Source organism: Silurus aristotelis, assembly GCF_946808225.1.
Source record: "Silurus aristotelis genome assembly, chromosome: 15".
NCBI lineage: Eukaryota > Metazoa > Chordata > Actinopteri > Siluriformes > Siluridae > Silurus > Silurus aristotelis.
In genome coordinates, this window is record NC_139588.1 from 20449788 (window position 1) to 20471809 (window position 22022).

The window sequence follows — 22022 nt, forward strand, 5'->3', positions numbered from 1 at the left end:
CAATAGCACACGGCGAGAAGGGGTTAAAGTGTAAGAGACCTATTTACTGACAGTTCAGTTACAAACGATAGAGCATGTGATTTCTTGCTCTAAAAACAACCATAGTGACTTGTCAAGTTATATCTCTTTTCTATGAATTATTTTGTAATTTACTTCTATAGAAAGTTTTTTTAATATATATATATATATATATATATATATATATATTGTGAACATATTTTTTGAATTTTTTATTTTTTACATAAACACAATCTTTTAGAACACAAAGTAATGAGTTCCTTTCAAAAAAGTTCCAAGGTGACATCTCAAATAAACATTTATTAAAGAACAGCATCGATGATGTTTTCTTTCGCTTTATGTAAATGTTACCTATGCTTGAGTTAAGCAAAGAGCAAAGCGAACGAATCACTGGGTCCAAGTTCCACATTTGTCAATCATGCAGTTCAGAAGTCACAGCTGTCACATGTCCAACGTGGCACATAACTATCTCTGAGTTTAAAGTGCACTGTATTAGAATTGCAAATATTTGAGATATTTATCTCATTAAAAAGAATACCAACTAACATCATTGTGTGTATTACGTTTAAATGATGTTTTAATGCTAAAGAAGATGCAAAATCACAATTCAGATCACATTAAATTTATTTATTAGCATAAAAATAAAATAATTTATGCATGAAATGAAATGCTTAAAAATATATAAAAATTTTATACCAGAGAGAACGTAAGAATATTTGATTGAATTATGAACATCGACAATCCACAAAAAAAAAAAAAGGAAAAAAAAAAAAAAAAGATTTCTTTGCTCCTGGTGAATTTCCATGTTGTATTACAGATGTAAATTTGATTCTTATGTTCTATTCATATTCTATTTTATACTGCTTTTTATTTGTATTCTATTTTTTTTTTATTATATTCAGGCATTAACGAATAACTAATACATTAAAATAAAATGTGATTTTCGAAAACAGAACACAAGCGAAATCAACAACGGTATGCTCGGAAAGTTTGATGTAAACAGCTGATTTAATAAATAAAAATTGAAATAAAACAAAACAAAACAGTCATTGTGTTTTTATTGTCGGTCCTTCATAAAGGTTATATACAAGTCAAGTGGCTTTTATATTCAACCAGATACAGTACAGTGACAAAATAACGTTCCTGCAGGACAAAAGAGTCGCCACAGCGGATCATCCGCATGTTTGATTTGGCACATGTTTTTACGCTGGAGGCCCTTCCTAACACAACCCTCCCCATTTATCCGGGCTTGGGACCGGCACTAAGGCTTGTGCAACCCAAATGGCTGGGGTCGGTTCCCTGACCGGGGATCGAACCCGGGCCACATCGGTGAGAGCGCCTCATCCTTACCACTAGACCACCAGGGAACCTAAAGGTGCTCCATAAAACAACATAAATAATCACAAGATAAAACAAAAGAAACTAGAATGGGATCAAGTCCAGGTGTGAACAACATTTAGTGTACTGAGCTCAGTGCAAAAGAATTGTCCATATAATAACACGTACTGTACATGAAAACGTTTTTAACTACTTAAGAAGCATTTATTTTTAGTGTCCGATTGTGTGTGTGTGTGTGTGTGTGTGTGTGTGTGTGTGTGTGTGTGTGTGTGTGTGTGTGTGTGTGTGTGTGTGTGTGAGACAGAAAGTCTTTTGTTAAGGAGTACAATGAAGTGAAACGTTTCCCTCGGACCATGTTGCAAGACATAACAATACAATAGCACACTGCACTATAATACATAAAATGGTGTGAGAAAAATGTACAGTACAGTACAACACACAGGCCTGTGCCAATGAACGCAAGTGAATTAAATGGGACAATAGAGCAAAAACAATTTCTTTAATTGCTAAATTTCAAAGACTTAAATGTAATTATCTAAAGAACGTAGCAATTTTGTGTCAGAAAGGGTAAATTTTTTTTTTAAAAAAGAACGATTCAGCTGTGCTTCTTGAACAAAAACATGTGGATGGAACATCTTCATTTCAGACAGGTGTAAAAAATGCTGTAGCAAGTAATGCTTTTAAACATAAATGTGTTAATAGTTTATTATTATCCCCTTTGCCCTTTTTGCGATTGTACTTCCAGGTTCAATTTTTCAATACAATTGCTAAATGAATGACTATGTATTAAAATTTAAATATTTAAAGAATTTTATAATTTTTTGTTACAAAACAAAATCTAATCCCAAAAAGTAATCGAAAAATACATACGAATCAAAATACAATGCAAGAAGACATTTTAAAAAGTAAAAATAATAATAATTTTGTACTTTCATTGCTCCTGGTGAATTTACATGTTGTTTTACATATGTAAATTTGTTTCCTGTTTTATTTGTATTCTATATTATACTGCTTTTTATATGTTGATAAATTTTTTAAATTAATGACTATGTATTAATATTTAATTATTTAATGAATTGTATATTTTTTTGTTACAAAACAAAATCTAATTTTAAAAAGTAATCGAAAAATACATACGAATTAAAATACAATGCAAGAAGAAAACTTAAAAAGTAAAAATACAAAATAATAATTTTGTACTTACTTTGCTCCTGGTGAATTTACATATTGTTTTACATATGTAAATTAGTTTCCTATGTTTTATTTGTATTCTATATTATACTGCTTTTTATTTGTTAATGAATTGAATAACTAATGCAAAATCCATTGCTAAATTAATGAATATGTATTCAAATCGAATTATTTAAATTTGTAAATTTTTACAAACTAATAATAAAAAATAAAAAAAAACAGGGGTCATTGCTGATCTGCTTCCGAAGAAATTTGCGTCTTTCCTTATAGTATTGCATTACGGATAAATAGGAACAAAAACAATTCATAATTGATTAATTGATTAATTGTTATGTATTTAAAGAATGTATCAGTTTTGTGTTACATATTCAAAAATCAACACTACTAATAAAAATATTGTCTAGGATTTCATGACCAATAACGTGTGAACACCACATCCACGTGTGGGCCCCTCTGCTCGTTAAAACCCCGCCCACAATAACGTTAGTCGGCGCGGGTGATACGATTGGCTAGGGATCGTTGCCAATCATGTGTGACGGCCACGCCCCCCGCGCTGTGTAATCTGCTGGAGCTCCAGCGGCGAGACTTTTTCTTCTTCTTCTTCCACAGATGTGTCAGCATGATCAGAGAGGAGCTCCACAACTTTCCCGAGGAGGATTTACTTTCACCGCGGCGTTCACCGCGGCGTTCACGTGTGTAAACCCGAGGAGGAGTGGATTCTACACACTGAAAGAGTTGGATTCTTGAAGAAGAAGAAGAAGAAGAAGAAAGAAAGATAGAAAAAAAGAAGAAGAAGAAGGAGAAGAAAATGCCTGTAGCTATTCTCATGCCGTTCACGGCCACCCCGAGTAGGAAGTCCGCCAGCGCGACCTCGTTCAGGCTGACGGAGAAATTCATGCTGCTCCTGGTGTTCAGCGCTTTTATTACCTTCTGCTTCGGTGCGATCTTCTTCCTGCCGGATTCGTCCAAGCTGTTCTTCTTCCGCTCCGAACCGACCGCGGTGGACGCCGACACCCGGACAGGTACGGACGGAGACGCCGGCGGTACGGGCAAGGACGAGAGAATCTTGGCTAAGATCCGGAGAGACCACGAACAGGCTCTGCTCGAAGCCAAGGACACGCTGCAGAAGCGGCCGGATGAGATCAAGCAGGACATCCGAAGCGAGAAGGACCAAGTTGCGAAGAACCGAGCGGGCGAGAATGACGACGGCGCTCTGCCCGTCATCGAGCACGCACGGCCGCCTGGGGCCACGGGCCGAGAGCCGGCAGACCCGGAAACCAGGGAGAGACGGGCGAAGATTAAAGAGGTACATCAACAAATAAACAAAACAATATTCTAAGTAATATTTAATTATATATATATATATATATATATATATATATATATATATATATATATATATATATATATATAAACATTAGGATGGTGTACAATCAGGTAAGTTGGCTTCCTGCCCAGTTCCAGGTAGAAGCTCAGCCCTGAGGAGTTTGTTATTTAAAGAAATATATATATATATTTTTTAGAAAAATACTTCAACCTGTAGCTTGTAGAACACCTTCAAGACCACCGAAGTTTCATTTGTAAGCCAGCCGAGTGAGAAACAAGTGAATAAAACTCATTTTACGCAATATCGGTCCATTAGAAGCCACCGTTTCGGATTATATAACCTCAGCAATAAAATTCCCATGGACATCGGACACCTCGGACATGTCATATGTCAGTAAGGTTTCACTTTGCTTTAGTGAGCAGGGAAGAAGAAAACAAAACAACAACAACAACAACCCACCAAACAGAACGTGAGATGTTCACAATGATGAAACCATGCCCCCGAGATGAGATAGGTGATGTTTGTTCTACAGGAAGTCAGAGTACTCGAGAGTCAGAAGGTTAGTGAGCTCAAAAAATATGCCGTGATTTTATGACTCATGTATGTGGAAGCTGGAAAACCTCAACCCTCCCCTTTGCAGTAGAAATTGTTACTGTTTCTCAGATTCATTTTTGCATTTGATGGATCTTCTTTCCAGCTGTGGAAGAGCAGTCCAGGGTTCAGAGTGTTACCCATGAAATCAGCATTGGCTTGCTTTCTGGCGGCCTGAGATATAACAGGAGAGAGAAGCCTTCATAGATGTATAAGAAAAAAAAACATGAGAATTTTAGGTTTTTTTGGTCGTTTCTGAGAGTTTTGACTGAATCGAGAAGAACTGGAAGGATTTGTTGTGCACAGCAAGACAGGTTGAAGGTCAGTACACTTTCTCAGCATTGCTGTACGAGTCACATGAGGTGAAGCTTTTAATCTCGTAGGAAGGTCAGTATGTTTTTCTTCGAGTCGAGGAAAAAAAATAAAGCACTTTGTTATTGCGATGGTTTCGGATTTAATAGATTTCTCTTCCTTACAGCTGAGGCAAAATCCGGTCGAAGGCAGAGCAGGCGAGGGTTAAGGACCTTAGATCAGCACTGGCTCACGTTCTGGCAGCCCGGGACACGAAAGCCAGGAGAGACAAAACCTTTCGGAGGCAACGCGAAGACGTTTAAAGCAGCCTCTTCGTTGGCGTTAATAGACTGTTGCATTTTCTATTTGAAGACACGTGTCGTCGTATATACAAGACATCGGATTTAATTTGATTAAGAAAGGAGGTATATGTTTAGGGAAGGTATCGAGGTTGACTTAAATAGACCGTCTGGAATGTCAAGTTTTTTTTTCCCCGAGCCAATTGAAATGAGTCTAGACCGGCCTGGTGATAGATTAACCACAGGGTTACCACAGAATGTCAGCAGACTGAGGGATCAATAGTCCAGCTTTAGATCAGCTTCAGATCAGACAGAAAGAATACGCACAATAATAAAGATGTCATATTATACTCAAAGACGTTTTTATTTGTATCACTTTGCATAGTGTTAGTGTGTCAAAAAAATTGGAAAATGAAAAAAAAAAAATCCTTAAATGGTACAATTGTAACTGATTATACCTCATAGTTGTACACCTATTAAAAAATTGGGGGTGGGGTCCAAAACTTCTAATTAATAATATACAATAGAGGTGTAACTGTACACAATATTCTATTGGTTCTTGGGACGTTTTCTCCACCCCTATAAGAACTAGGCTCAAGTTTGGTTTGCGCCAAAAAGTAAGGAGTAAACACTTGTGGCACGCTGTTAAAAACCAAACGAGGCATGATGGGAAGCGAAGTTCATTTTATGTCATTTTGAGGTTTTCCCCCCAATCGTATTGTTAAGGGAACGTCTGTGAGAGCAGGTTAGTTTGGGTTTTCCTTTATGTTCGTACCATTAAACATCACCGTACCATTTTGAACTTGATCCAAGAGCCGACACTGAAGACTCGTTACATTCATTTTAACTTAACTAATATTTGTTGTCCGTTTCATTGGAAAGGCAACATTGCAACTGGGACCTGTTAAAACTGCAGCCTCTCAGCCAAAGTTTGGTGATGGAATTGCAAGGCTAATAACGCTAGCATGCAAATAAAGTTTGAAACTCTTGGCATATCCCAGTGATGTTAGGAAGCAGTCAGTCAGAGCACAAGGTCAGCCATGATGGAGCACAGAGGGTTAGGAGCCTTGTTCGAGGGCCAAAGAGTGGCAGCTTGGTGATACTGGGGCAACCTTCTGATCAGTAACCAAGAGCCTTAAACACTGAGCTACAACTTCCAAACTTTCCTAGTCATCTTTAGATTGTTTCATAATTTCTATGTGCGTAATAACTTTTAAAAGTTTAGAATATGTTTGACATTCGAGTGGCTTGACATTAAGCTAAAATCAAATCAAAGACATTTTTTTTCAGCACTTTTAACAATAGACATTGTCCTAAAACAGTTTTGCAGAGATTGATAAGTTATAAAATTCGAATGATGAATGATGTTCATTGCCTGTAAATTTATCCTTAATTAACAAGCCAGTGGTGACAGTGGCACTAAAAAACTCCTTGAGACGGCATGAGGAAGAAACCTTGCAAAAGAACCAGACTCCTCATCAGGGTAGCACCGACTTACAGTTTCATCAATGTTGAGGTTTACTGTTCATTGATGGATCCGAACTGTTCACTGCAGTCCTGAGCCATTGTAGTAGACTAATTATATTAAATTACCATAACAAGTGGGAGGAAATGCTTGTTTTTTTTTTTGTTTTTTTTTGTTGGTTTGTTTGAACAGTAACGTAAACAACAACGGGCCAAGCATACGTTTTTTTTGTAATTAGGATTTGTGGATAGCATATTATTTGTATTGGTGATATTTTGATGATATTATGTATGCGGAGTGGGCAAAGGAAGTTCCTGTATACTTCCTGTATGTTCTCGATTCAAATGTGCACTTAAGAGGATGAATTCAAATCAAAGTTGTTTATTAGATCACATCCAGACTCCTTCCGAAACGTGTAATATTTGAATACTGAATCGGAATTAGGCGACATAGTGGTACAGGGGGTGGTGTTGCTGTATTACAGTAGATTACAGGGTCTTCAGTCCTAAATTTAGGATACAGATTTTTTTTTTTGAGCTTTTGATATTGAAATAAAGTGTTTGTGGTCTCTAGGTACATTAGATGAACGACTTGTATATTTGTTGTAAATCTTGTAATGAAATACAGAATCTTGTTGTGTATTTGTTTCTAAAAGCTTTGTGAAGAAATGTTTTGCATGTTTATCTGCCCATCTGACCCATTAGAAACTAATTTAAGGTAGAAATACACAGGAAAGAAATGGTCTTTAAGTTTTCAGAAGCAGTTTCATAAGGATTCTAGACTTGCGCATAGTCAAGTCAAAGGATGAACTTTTCCGCGATTTTCTAATGAGATGTAAATCAATGGCCAGCTTCACCTCACTGCTCCAGACTCCTTATCAGTATGCACTAGAGCTCTTTAAACACCTTCGCCTAATATCTTGTAATTGTCTTCTGTCTAATCAGTGCAGCATCGATGTTCACAACCTGTCTACCAGCGCGTACACATATTGTGTCTTGAAAGATGACTAGAGACGTGCTGTCAAAAAATAAAATACAGACACTTCAGATATTCATCTTCCCTCCGCATGTGCACCAGTATTTTATTATGTACGGGAATATCAGCAGCTGTGAAATCAGTGAGAGATTCTTTTTTAGAAAAGCTTAACCCCATCGTTCTGAAAAATTATCATAGCTGTACAACATTTGCCTTTTTTTTTAAATGAAAGAGTAAAAGGAATTTATCTGAAAACGTTTTAATGATAGTAAAGGCAATAGACGGCTAATTTTTTTACACAGAGTGGAATCTGTGTAAAAAATGATCATGATTGTGAATCAGCACCAGTGTGTGTGTGTGTGTGTGTGTGTGTGTGTGTGTGTGTGTGTGTGTGTGTGTGTGTGTGTGTGTGTGTGTGTGTGTGTACAAATTTATTTTCCTCATAATGGCTTGTCAGCATGTACAGGTAGACCCCAACTTACGACGTGGAATTCCATCAAGTCGTAAGTCGAGAAGTGACTGCTCTATGATGCGTTCCAACGCAGACATAAAGAGGCACTGTAAACACATAAAATAAATAAATAAATAAATATATATATATATATATATATATATATATATATATATATATATATATATATATATATATATATATATATATATATTTTTTTTTTTTTTTTTCTCAGAGGAGGTGACTGTCGTATCTCCGGAATGTCGTAAGTCGAGTGGTCGTAGGTCGGGGGTCTGACAGCAAGGATGTTTTTTCCAGTAGGGCTCGCTTTACAGCGAAGATCACACGTGTGCTCAATTCCAACATCTGCTCTGTGCATGTCAGTCACTTTATTTATTTATTTTTAATCCCAAAATTCCTAACATTTACCAAATCACAGAACACACTGTTCTTTCTCTGTTTGAACCCTGGAATCTCAAATCTACTGTTTTTTTTAATTCATTGTGATTTTATTTTTATTTTTTGGGGGGGGGGGGTTAGCCTACAGGTGAATTGTCTTTTTTTTTTTTAGTTTTTTATACCCCATGACTCATATTTAGGGCAGTGCTTCCTGGGTTTCTTGGAGTGTAAGCAGGGTATCTGTGATTTGAAGGTCTATAATCTATAAGATTCACTAGCTCAGCTAAACTAGGTTCAACCGATGCACAAACCAACTCGCGGGAAAAGTAGGGTTTCGGCTTTACTCATGATTTTGAACTATGGCATCAATCTGGTTTTTTAGAAATCCTGCCTATTTTGCACAAGGTTTGCTGGCGTTAGCTTTAGGGTTCCTAGAGCAGGTTATAGGCTGATTTAAATACGTTAGTGTATACTGTTTAAGGGTTCCCTGGTGGTCTAGTGGTTAGGATGCGGCTCTCTCACCGCTGTGGCTCAGGTTTGATCCCCGGTCAGTGAACCAACCCCAGCCACTCTCAGTGCCGGTCCCAAGTCGGATAAATGGGGAGAGTTGCGTTAGGAAGTGCATCCAGCGTAAAAACATGCGCCAAAACAAACATGCGGATGGTCCGCTGTGGCGACCCCTAACGGGAGAAGCCGAAAGAAAGTTTAGTGTATACTGTTTAAGTTTGCCACTATGTGGAATTGAGCAGATTAGATCAAGATAAATCATGACTGGACCCAAGGTCCAGACAGAAGGGTCAGACTGTTAATCAGACAGATCAAAGGTAAAGGCAGCAAACCCTAAAAGTGAAAAGTGAAGTTCCGCTCTCTTGTGTATCGAGTAAAAGTCAATCAGACGGAAGAAATTCCTAAGTGAATGTCTCTTCTGTTTCGAGTCTGTGGTGCGAGTCGAAATTTGCTACAGGGATGTTTACCCGAGGAACAAAATCGAGCATTAAAAGGTAGCCGTTGTCCCTGTTCAACCCTGATGGTTATCAGGACTGTTCTGGACTGAAGTATTTGGGATTTGGTTCACACTCTTTGATTAAATCAGGCAGAATATTTGCACCCACCATGCTGCCATGGTCTCGGACTGGAGAATCCTGCAGTTTGCTAGTTTTTTTTCCTTTTGTTTTTTTTTGTCTTTGCCCTGATAGTTTTTTTTTGTTTGTTTTGCTAAAGTTCTAGAATCACAACTAACCGCCATCAGCGCTATTCTGTTTATTATGATGTACTTGGATGATGTTTATACAGTGAGGAAAATAAGAATTTGAACACCCTGCTATTTTGCAAGTTCTCCCACTTAAAAATCATGGAGGAGTCTGAAATTGTCATCGTAGGTGCATGTCCACTGTGAGAGACATAATCTAAAAAAAAAAAAAATCCAGAAATCACAATGTATGATTTTTTTTACTATTTATTTGTATGATACAGCTGCAAATAAGTATTTGAACACCTGCCTATCAGCTAGAATTCTGACCCTCAAAGACCTGTTAGTCTGCCTTTAAAATGTCCACCTCCACTACATTTATTATCCTAAATTAGATTCACCTGTTTGAGGTCGTTAGCTGCATAAAGACACCTGTCCACCCCATACAATCAGTAAGAATCCAACCACTAACATGGCCAAGACCAAAGAGCTGTCCAAAGACACTAGAGACAAAATTGTACACCTCCACAAGGCTGGAAAGGGCTACGGGGAAATTGCCAAGCAGCTCGGTAAAAAAAAGGTCCACTGTTGGAGCAATCATTAGAAAATGGAAGAAGCTAAACATGACTGTCAATCTCCCTCGGACTGGGGCTCCATGCAAGATCTCACCTCGTGGGGTCTCAATGATCCTAAGGAAGGTGAGAAATCAGCCCAGAACTACACGGGAGGAGCTGGTCAATGACCTGAAAAGAGCTGGGACCACCGTTTCCAAGGTTACTGTTGGTAATACACTAAGATGTCATGGTTTGAAATCATACATGGCACGGAAGGTTCCCCTGCTTAAACCAGCACATGTCCAGGCACGTCTTAAGTTTGCCAATGACCATTTGGATGATCCAGAGGAGTCATGGGAGAAAAAATAGAACTTTTGGGTCATAATTTCACTAAACATGTTTGGAGGAAGAAGAATGATGAGTACCATCCCAAGAACAGCATCCCTACTGTGAAGCATGGGGGTGGTAGCATCATGCTTTGGGGGTGTTTTTCTGCACATGGGACAGGGCGACTGCACTGTATTAAGGAGAGGATGACCGGGGCCATGTATCGCGAGATTTTGGGGAACAACCTCCTTCCCTCAGTTAGAGCATTGAAGATGGGTCGAGGCTGGGTCTTCCAACATGACAATGACCCGAAGCACACAGCCAGGATAACCAAGGAGTGGCTCTGTAAGAAGCATATCAAGGTTCTGGCGTGGCCTAGCCAGTCTCCAGACCTAAACCCAATAGAGAATCTTTGGAAGGAGCTCAAACTCCGTGTTTCTCAGCGACAGGCCAGAAACCTGACTGATCTAGAGAAGATCTGTGTGGAGGAGTGGGCCAAAATTCCTCCTGCAGTGTGTGCAAACCTGGTGAAAAACTACAGGAAACGTTTGACCTCTGTAATTGCAAACAAAGGCTCCTGTACCAAATATTAACATTGACTTTCTCAGGTGTTCAAATACTTATTTGCAGCTGTATCATACAAATAAATAGTTTAAAAAAATCATACATTGTGATTTCTGGATTATTTTTTTTTATTATAAAAATAAATGTATTTTCAGACCCCTCCATGATTTCTAAGTGGAAGAAATTGCAAAATAGCAGGGTGTTCAAATACTTATTTTCCTCACTGTAGCCTGAGTGGCCTCGATAAAGCAAAACCAAGTCTATTCCTTACACAAATGCTATTGTAAAAATTTAAATAATACGCAAGTTTAAGAATCATGTTACATTAGCAGGATAAATCTGTACCGAGGAGGTCTGTATGATTCATTTTACAATTAAAGGGGTCTGGGAAAAGTTTGAGAACCTGCGACCTGGGAACTTCAAAAATGAGAAGCAAAAACCTCCTCCTTGCATTGCATTTTTGATCCACTGGCAATCCAGCTTGGCTAATCTATTTTCGGAGTGAGTTCCAGAGCTGTAAGCTTAAGTATTTTATATTTCACCATCTGATCTCAAAAGCCAGCTGTAAGCAATTGCAGGTAAGAGTTCTTCAGGGTTATTGTCACGCCTACAGGCACATCCTGAATCCTAATTCCTGGATTAAGCCACGTCTCATGGGTAATCATATTAGCGCATATCGTCCCAGCCGGCATTTTCCCACCCTTTCTGCCTCGCTGCGATAAGGTCTCTGAGGTCGTTCTCTAGGAAAGTCTCCCAATGCTGGAGCCGGATACTCGGTGGGTGAATAAAAAAAACCCTAGATTGAGAGCGATCTAAGCCTCAGCAGCATCCCTGCTTTACAGCTCAGCGATAATTCTCCCACGCAGAGCCGAAAATAATCCTGCTGATAAGTCGCTGGATAGAAACAAACAGCCACCGTGGGAGTCGGGTCTCCATTCATGGTTTTTCCCCGTGAGCTACACTGACCTTTTAATGGTGGTTGTTCTGTGCAAAGGAAATCAATGTCCGGATCATTTTGGGCGAAAAGCAGTCAGAGGGCACTTGTGTTTACTGTAAATCGATAAGCATCAGTTGATGCATCGGATCTGACGTCCAGCGGCTTTTAGCCTTGTAGCCCTTACAAAATGATAGAATAAAAATCATGATCAAGTAAATGTGCACTCGGGCCAAAACGTCATTGTTAGGACAGAACGATCAATTAGCAATACGCACTCCTTTCAAATCCCCCTAATATCAGTGGGTCCGATTGCCCCGATGCCCATTCGATTAGACATTTTTGTTACACCTGCTAATGCTTTTGGGGGACGAAGGAAAAAGCTACATGCCACATACATTCTAGTGTTCTGTTCTGCTCATTCACATTAACTAACAAGTTTTCAATTCATGCAGAGATCATTTCTTTTTTGCTTAATGATGCAGATGCTAATGAGAGAGAAAGCTTGCTACCATCCCTGTCATTTGCTTAGCAGGACAATCGTATCGGATATATTTGAATTGTGTTTTGACTTCTTGGTCTTATGTTTTGTTTTTTTAAAGCTGCATCAGGTGAGTACATCGGCGCATTAGTGCCATGTAAAAAGGTCACGGCAGCACGCGAATAAAATATTTAGACATATTTCGGGAATAAAGTCAAAATTACAAGCTAATTGTATGACTCCGCAACACGTTGGGGCCCAGCATTTGACTCCTTCATGGTCAATTTCTTTGATCATCATATCATCATCTCGTATTTTCTTGAAAAGCAAAATATCTTTCGATTAGCACTTGGATGTAGCCATCGATAAATTTTCACTATTTCAGACTGCACAAAAGAGAGAGTTTCTTTAAAATCTGTCGAATTTTCTTACTGCTAAATCCTAACCTAAAGTAGTATTTAACCAAATCCACCAAATTCAAATGTTTCTCGAAAATTCTGTGATGTTTCTCAAAATAATACCACTTTAATCTCGTTACTTCGAATTTATTCTCGTACTGCTGCATCTTTACTCTCGTACGTTTGATTTTTTTCCTTAAAATATTACGACTTTATTATCGCATTGCTACGACTATTCTAGCAAGCTTAGATTTTATTGTATTTCATATTACTATTATACTTCTTATATTATGGAGTCATTAATTTATAATCGGAATATACGCCGCTACTTTTTTCCCACGTTTTGAACCCCACGGCGTAAACAATGAAGCGGCTAATTTATGAATTTTTCCTGGGTTTTTCCCAGTTTCACAAACTTCAAGCCAAAAAACGGAACCCCATAACATTAGACCAATGAAATTTCCGAACGAAAAGGATAAACTCCCGAGAGAAATAGTTGTGAAAGGAAGGAGGAAGACAGTGAACAATGACTTTCTTGGTCGGCTACTGTTTAGATACAAGCCGTTGTAACGTGTTGAGTCTGGGTGAAGGGAGAGCTCACTAACTCCAGTTACAACAGAAATCATATAAGCACAGACAGGTTTCCAAAACTCATGCTTTTTTAATTTTTCTTGGCAACAGCGTTACGGGTTAGTCGAAGAAACTTAGAAATGAGCATCAGAAAATAATAAGGACATATTCCTCGGTCTTGCACACATGCAGTAATAGCGGAAAAATGCAGTGCCAGGCTATTCCCAAAATGCCGCTCTGCTCCTAAAGGAAGCGCAACATATTTCACCTGTTACATCGTGTGTAACGTGTCTTTTGTTAAAGCCTGTGTAAAGTTAATTAGTGTCAGTGTAGGCTTATAGACAGGTGCGGCTTATTTATGTTCAAAATAAAAATCTTTGTCAAATTCAGTGGGTGCGCTTTATAGTCCGGAAATTACGGTAATACAGTTATTAAGAAAATGTAACTCCCCATAATGTAGAATCAGTGGGAGCTTAATTTATTGATGGAAAAAAAACTGATCGTAGTGCAGGAAATTGGCAAAAGTGGAAATAGACAGTTTTGAAATAAGACTCATTGTAGACCACAAAATCAATAAAATGGAAATAAAATCAACATTAAAAAAGTTTTCATTCTTTATGTGCAGCCTAGTTCTAAATGATCCATGACCTGGTATGACATGACATGGCCAAAAAGAGGAGTTGAATTGGTGTTAAAATTATTATTGTCATTATTTATTTAATTATTATATTTTTTAACCGTACTTCTTTTCCACCCATGTACACAAAACTTAACCCCGAGACTTACAGTATTTCAAGTAGTTAGCCAGATAAGTACAGGTGCTATTGCTCAAGGTATCTTTTCCTTTGAGCACATGGAAATTTAAATTGGTTCAAAGCCACATATAAGCATGCAAAATTCTGAATTAAGATGTAAATGAACATTGGGGTTGGGGCTATAAAATGACAGACAAGACAGGAATTCAAACATTAGCAAGCATTCTGTAGCGTGAAGGCAAGTTTTCACGAATTTTTTCAATTATTTTCCCAATTTTGCATGAAATATATTGACTATATTTCAATATTTTTGGGGCTCGGTCTAATTGGTCTTAGGGTTGACGCTTTGGTGGTCCTCCAGCCCCAATCTTTAGCATCTAATTTCATTTAGAAAAACTTCATTTATCTTGCATGTATGTTTCAATTTGTCTGTTAATTTTGTTGTTGTCAGGGGAATGTTTGCACTTGCGTTGTTTTTTGCAATCGTTCTCGCCTATCTTGCCAGCTCCAGCCTCTGGCCATGATGTGCCACCTGTGCTTGTTTTGTGTGACTCCATGAATCCGTAGCATGGTGTTTGGAGCAGTGGTTCTCGGCAAATCTGCAGCTTTCCAGGCCGTGTAAATCATACCGCCGTTGGCCAACAGTGCTATTATTATCATCATCAGCGAGGGAATTAAAATTTGATCCTGGCCACAACAGCTTCAATGGTTTTTCCTAGCCTGTCCCCCCCCCATTCATTGTGTTGTGTCTGGGTGTGTTTCTTTTTGCAAAATTGTAATGTGACCTCTGGTATGAAAAACTCACAACCTTCTCATCAGAAGTCCGAAATATTAACCAATGGGCTACCCAAATGGTTCCAGTGCCATCTTACCCACTGAGGTACCCCACTGGTTCCAGTACCAGCGCCATCTTAACCAATGAGGTACTCCTCTAGTTCATGTCTCAGTGCCATTTTAACCACTGAGCTGCCCTACTGGTTCCAGATTCAGTGCCAGGGTTCTGATCATAATGTGGTCTCACAATGGAAGTACCCCCACAGGGTACTGACTTTGAACCATGGTATCACTTTGGCATTTCAGAAATCCTATGTATTAGGCATTAGGTTCTCTAGCATTAGCTCTTGTGAAGTGGTATTCTTGGACAGTAACCAGTCGATGTGATTGAAATATGTTGCTGTATTCTCTTTAGGTTTGTCTTCATGTTGCATTCAGCAGATTCGATCACGATAAATCATGACCAGATGGAGGGTCAGACTGTTAAACAGATCAAAGATAAAGGCAGCAAAGCCTTACGGTGAAATTAGGCTCTCTTGTGTATTCAGTAAAGAAAACAAAAAATCGATCGGAGGAAAGAGTTCACGATCAATGTTCCGAGTTCGAAATGTGAAGTGTAACTGTGAAACCAAATCACTTTCAGTCGAAATCTGCCTTATTTACCGCTGTAAACGAGCGTCAAAAGGCGACGGTTGCCATCTTTCAGTCATACTAGTTATCTGGCCCTTTTATTATCTGCTTTATTGAGGTGGTGTGGAATTTGTTGGATGCAGTCACTGCTGTCTGTCAGTTTAAATTAGATGGATTATTTGCACACAGCTTGCTGCCATGCTCTCCAACTGGAAAATCACGCTGTTTTTTAGTTTTTTGGTAGTTTTTTTTTGGATTGCTAAATCACCATTTTGGGGCTTGGCTTTTTCTGCTTTGATTCTAAGAGGTAGATCAACTTGTAGAATATTACTGATATTAAGAGGTCAGGAACCAATATATGTTTTAAACTTTTACTCTCCATAACAGCTGAAACTAGCGCTAGTGCCCGCTGAAACTAACGCTAATGAAGGGTCACTTGCGACCAATGCAGAAGCTACAATTTAAAAATTCTGAATTAGCCTGGTTCTCAAGCCTGAGGTAACTGATGCCCCTGAGCAGTCAGGCTCATTTCTGTTTTTTCCCCCCCTCTCGGCACCTATCGGAAACGGCCAGAGTGTATCTTCGCACAATTTTTTTTTGTTGAAGATCAAGGCAATACAGAGACTTGAAAGACGTTAATAGGCCATGAAAATTCATGGGGAATTTAGACTCTTTCAGAGGCAGGGGGTGGGGGTGAAACATAGAAAACGAGTCTGTTATCTAAGGTGAGCTATGCAAACAAGCAGTGCATGAAAAGCCTTTTTTATCATTATTTTTGATGGAAGATAAGGAGTGTATTTAAAAAAACAAAACAAAAAAAACTTTAGCGAAAAACTTGGAGGCAACCAGGTCAGGGGTGCACATCGATTAAAAGGATAACACAGTACCTAAAGGTCCCGACTCTTGCTCTATGCCAAGTTGGGTTTCAGATCCAGTACGAGTATGTCAGTTCGCAAAGCATTATATGTTCTAATTTGTCACGCTCAATGAACTCCTTTCTCAAATTGATGGAAAAATCCATGGTGTGTTTAGAGCTGAGCAGTAAAATGCAGTTGTGTGGTTTGTAGCATCTGCTGTAGATGGACCGAAGAGCTGTTTGTTTTGTAGAGGCACTTGGTGACGTTAAGTGGAAAAGTTCTAATATAGTTGCTCTTGATCCAATCTGTTGTTGTAATACTTACCCAAGTTGTTTTATTAGAGCGGAAAGACTAAAGTGATTTACCTTCAGCCAGGAATTTATTCGATTTCTTTGTGTCACCATGTTGGATTTTCCTCGTTTGTCATCGCTAAGGTGTTTCACTCGCTTTGAAATCAGCCACCATTCTGTGTCCCCGGAGCGCAGAGAGTTAAAGGGCCTTGCTCAAGGGCCGAACAGTGGCACACACACACACTTGCTGATTCTTGCTTTGGAATCCATATTCCAAAACCTTACCAACCAGCCAATGTACTCAGAGGTTACTGTCCACGAAGCAGCTTCCAGAGATCCAGATGTAGATTTGCAACGTGCGCTTTTAGTAAATAATGTTTTTAAAGCTGCTTTTAATGACGACTCAGTGGCACTCTAAGACCTGCAGTCGTCCCTCAATGCTCTTTTAGAGAGCCAGGCAAACGGCTGTAACTTCACCTGCTTCCTGCGTCCAGCCACGAGGCTACTCTGTCTCTGGAGACTCTGCGCTTGGCAGCATGTCAATGGAGCACTGTACGAGAGCGTAAAGGAGTGTGTGTGTGCACAGTGTGCCTGGCTGGATGTGGACCTTGTGCCAGCGTGGCTCATGCTCACCTCCTGAGCTGCACCTGTTCTCTAGGCACTTGTACAGCTACAGGTTTTCCTGAGATTTACTTGTACTTGTACCTTTTATAGAATAATACCTTTAGAGAAAATAGGGTACTTTTTACTTTGGGTAAAATAGGTTATATTTTATACTTTTGGAAAAAAATATATAGGGTATTTAATACCTTCAAATAAATCGGGGACATTATAGCCTATGTGAATATACTGTATTTTATTTCTTCAGTAAAATAGGGAACTATATAGCCTAGGAGAAAATGGGGTACTTTATAGTCTTGGTGAAAATAGGGTATTCTATACATTCAGAGAAAATAGGGTCCTTAAATATTTAGTGAAAATAGGGCACTTTATAGCTTTCAGGAAAAGAAGGTACTTTACAGCCTAGGTGATGACAGGGTACTTTATACCTCTTATAGAAACTAGGGTACTTTATATCCTTGGTAAAAGTAGGTTACCTTAAACTATTAAAGAAAATAGGGTATTTTAAAGCTGTAGCAAAAAATAGGGCACTTTTTAGCTTTAGAGAAAAATATGGTACTTTATAGCTTTGGTGAAAAAAAGACTACTTTTATACCTTTTAGAGAAATAATTTATCTAATTTATTTTATGTTGTTGTTGTTACTAGAGTTGTGCCATAAAATATACATCTCTTGTACTTTAGGTGTGTATGTTGTACCTGAAAAGTCAATGTGGTACGTACTAAAGGCACCGAATTGTACCACCTTATTTACCTTTCCAGTGGTGGAAAATAAGCATATTTTTATTTGAGAGCATTTTTTTTCTTTTTTGTAGTTCAACTGTTCCACACCAAATCATGTTTTTGTTTAATTGTGGCAGAAAAAAATTACTTAAAGAAAAACAACAACAACATATATAAGATTTTTCAATTATCGGATTTTTTTTTTTACGTAACCCCCACAACATCTTAGGGATTAATGCAATATATATATATATATATATATATATATATATATATATATATATATATATATATATATATATATATATATATATATAAATATATGTATATATATATAATCGCACACTACATGCACAAAAAAAAATTCATAACCACGTATTACTTTACATGTTCAGTAGTTATTCATTACACACCATTGTTTTTACGAATCGGCGAAATAGCCCATAAATCCGCGAGTCAGATAGTTATGTTCCATATGAGAACCCGTGATATATTGAGGGATTACCGTATATACAGATATAAAATGTTTCTCTTAAATATGCAATGTGAAAAATTTCCATTTTGAAGATTTGTATTGGATCATATGATTGGTGTTATGCTATCATACTTAAATACTTTTTTTTTAATTATAATTTTTTATGAGCGTGTGTGTGGTTGTGTAATAGTTATCACCTGAACACTTTTCAGTTATCACATTTATAAGGAGAACACGAACGCACGCCCGGCAGGATCTCGCTCGTGCAGAAGGACAGCTGGTTATAGATTATTCAACAGGGTCATTAAACTGCTGTGACTTTGCTCAACAGAAGATAACAGGACATTGTGTGCGCGCGTGTGCGCGCGCGTGTGTGCGCGCGTGCGTGCGCGCGTGTGTGCGCGTGTGTGCGCGCGTGTCAAATGTAACAGCAGTCACCAGGCCACTGTGGGAGCGGCTGCATTTTTATCAGAAGTGGTTTTAGTTTATTTTATCGAGCCTGAATTCAAATGACCTTTTGCTCTCTTTCCTCGACCGTATGTTGGTGTCAGGGCGTACGCCGGTCCACCACTTAAGCGCTAAACCTGCTCACTGCTCATTAAACATGTGGAGACCTGTTTCTCATTAGCTTTTTACTGATGTAATGCGATATTAAAGGAGTCCTGTAGAGGATTTAATCTCTCGTAGCAGGAGCTCTCTCTCGGGTTATTGATCTCCAGAAGGACCACCGGTTACCCAAGTGAAACCATTACGATTGCTCTCAGCCCTGTGATGGTGTTGTAATGAATCTGTAATTCGGCTTATGAACAGAACGCTTACTGTGTTTGTTTAGGATTGTATTTGGACACACTTTTTTTTGGATCAGGTTTTTGGCACCGTCTCAGCTCCAAGGTTCTGGCTTTAATCTTTACTCCAGAGGTTTGGATTTGCATGTTGGATTGCATTTGTTGCATTGTTGCCCCTTTGTGTGTCTGTGTGTGATAGCTTACGATGAACTGTGATGAACTTCGCTAAAACTCAACAGTTGAACCCTTCTGAGCGTAAATTTCTTCGGCTTTTTATTTATTTAGATTTCCTGTTATTATGTCAATAAAAAAAGAAAAGAAAGTAAAAATGGACTCAAAGAGTAATAATCCTAGTGCAATATTTTGTTTATTTATTATAAAATAAAGATTAAAGGTTTGGAAAAAATGTTGAACATTTATATGATTTGCGACTGTTGCCTGATGCAGAGGAAGTAAAAAAAAAAAAAAAAATAATAATAATAATAATAATAATAAAAATAATAATAATAATAATAATAATAAAAAAAGAAAACTAGTGTGGACTCATGGACATTCATGGACAAATTGACCTAATCATGTTTAGTATATGGCTGCAGTGCAGACTAGCTTCTGTACCTCAGTTTAGTTCAATTTTATTTGTATAGCGTTTTAAACAATGACTATTGTCACTAAGCAGCTTCACATAATAAAGTAGATTGAGTATACATAGTAACCCATAAGCAATGAAGGCCAGGAAAAAACTCTCTGATTAGGATGAAACCTTGAGAGAAACCAGATTTAACATGGAACCCGTCCTTATCTGTCCACTGTTTTCAAGCGAATCAGCAAACTGTTGTCTGGACTACACCTGGATACAACAATTGTACCAAACTTGGGACTCAATCGGGCTACTCTTTGTTCAGTAATACTGGTTTACTTGTTAGACACGCCCTGCTAAGTTTTGGGAAACATCAAGGTGGGGTGTTGGGTAATCTGTCTGCCTGAGGGAACAAACTGTTGTTGAGTCTGCTGTGGCAGCACAGATGCTTCAGTACCGTCTCCGAGATGACAGAAGGGTGATGATTTCTGAAATTAACATGAACAGAAGCCTTACATAGCTGTCGCTTTTTTTCCAGATGGGTCAGAAAAAGTTATAACTTGAAACACTTTCCTGACTGACTGCGAAAAGCTGTTTTTTTGTTTTACGATTCAAGACGTCGAACCGAAGACGATAAAATGAAATCATCGTTTGCACTTGCCGCAGTTCCTTCCACTGCAATTTATCGACTATATCAGTACTTTCTGTTTTTTTTTCTATTCGAAAGATCTTTTGTAGTTGACTGAAGCAACCTCCTGGCAAGATGTTTGTAAGTCGTTTCCTAAACAGTGCATGCCACAAAATATCATTTCCTTGACTTGTGCTTTTTAAAGGCTTTTGTCCTATGATGACTATCCCTTTTTACCATCCAATTAGTGGATCTATAATCATAACCGATGTGCATCTCCATAACTGAGGCCAATGCGATTCGCATCTCAGTGCATAGTCAACAATACGGTACATTAACGATGCATATGAAGCAGCTACCGATGCGATGCGATTCACCGCTATTGAGATGCAGTGCGACTCGACTCGATTCTCCGTGGTGTTGCGATGCGTCATATTCCAGTAGCAGCAGGGGTGCTGAGAGAACACGCTCGAGAAACAGTTTAGCGAGGTGAAATCGATCCACATATCAAATATTGGTCCCAAATTATTGGTCACTTTTAAAGTAGTAAAAGTATAGAACATCTACTAACAATTATATATGAAGTAAATCTTACCGATGCTAATATGTTAGTATTTGATGCACACAAAATCGATGCATCACATCGTTAACTTTTGATGTGAATTGGTGAATCTTGATGTCATCCCTAACACACGCCACATTAGACAATCGGCGGCTTTTTGCATGCTATAAAATATATGATATGATGGAGACTGAATGGGGTGTGATTACAGAGGGCAATGCATGAGTGGCGCTATACGGTGCAAAAGCCCGGCAGGTGTGTTTTATTCCTGCCCTTGAATTTCTCAAAGAGTCATTGTTCTGCACTTCAGAAGCACTTAAGCGTGAATACTTAGGTTAAAATGCCCTCTATCTCCGAAATGCCTGCACTTCCAATGGCAAGGGCTCTCAAGCAATGACACTGCAGCTATGAACAGCTGTTCTGACCCACCTGCTATCTCCTTGTGAGTCCTTCTAAGTATGTTCTACTGGATACCAGACCGAAACAGTAGCTCATGCTGAATTTCATAACCTCCATTTTCTGGATAATTGCACTCACCGCGATAATGAACCTTTGTGTTTCTTGCATCATAATCTGTCCACAGTGAAGTCCTGCTTATTTGGTTTGTTTGTTTGAACTGTATACGTTTTTTTTCCCATCCAGATTTTTGAAATGCAACCCTGCATGGAAAATGCGAAACATTACCCCATAAAATCTTTGAGTTTCACTGCAGATGTGGGGAACATAAATCTTATTTTAATGCTGATTATTGATATCATGCTTTTTTTGCCTGACAAACAAACATAGGCCCCCTTCATCCCAAAAAAATGTATTGGCTACATTTAATGTCCCATAAGTGTGAACAAGTTCTTCCATGTTGCTCTGTAATGGTCCAGGATTTGTTCCTACTGGCTTGTCTCCAGTGTTTCTGGCTCCACCATTGAACTTTGGGTGATGTGGTCATTTCTTCCAGTCACACACACACTTTGCTGTTTCTTTTGCTGAC

The 22022-nt window shown here is 38.5% G+C and overlaps 1 protein-coding gene across 1 annotated transcript in view; it reads left to right on the forward strand.

Moving 5' to 3' along the window:
* The first annotated feature begins 2761 nt into the window (after nt 1-2761).
* The window catches only part of man1a1 (mannosidase, alpha, class 1A, member 1), a 123166-nt gene continuing 103905 nt past the window's right edge, over nt 2762-22022 (forward strand). The window contains exon 1 of the mRNA XM_083562512.1: nt 2762-3853. Within this exon, the coding sequence (XP_083418638.1) occupies nt 3356-3853 (498 nt within the window). The 5' untranslated portion in view covers nt 2762-3355. The remainder of the gene's footprint in view (nt 3854-22022) is intronic.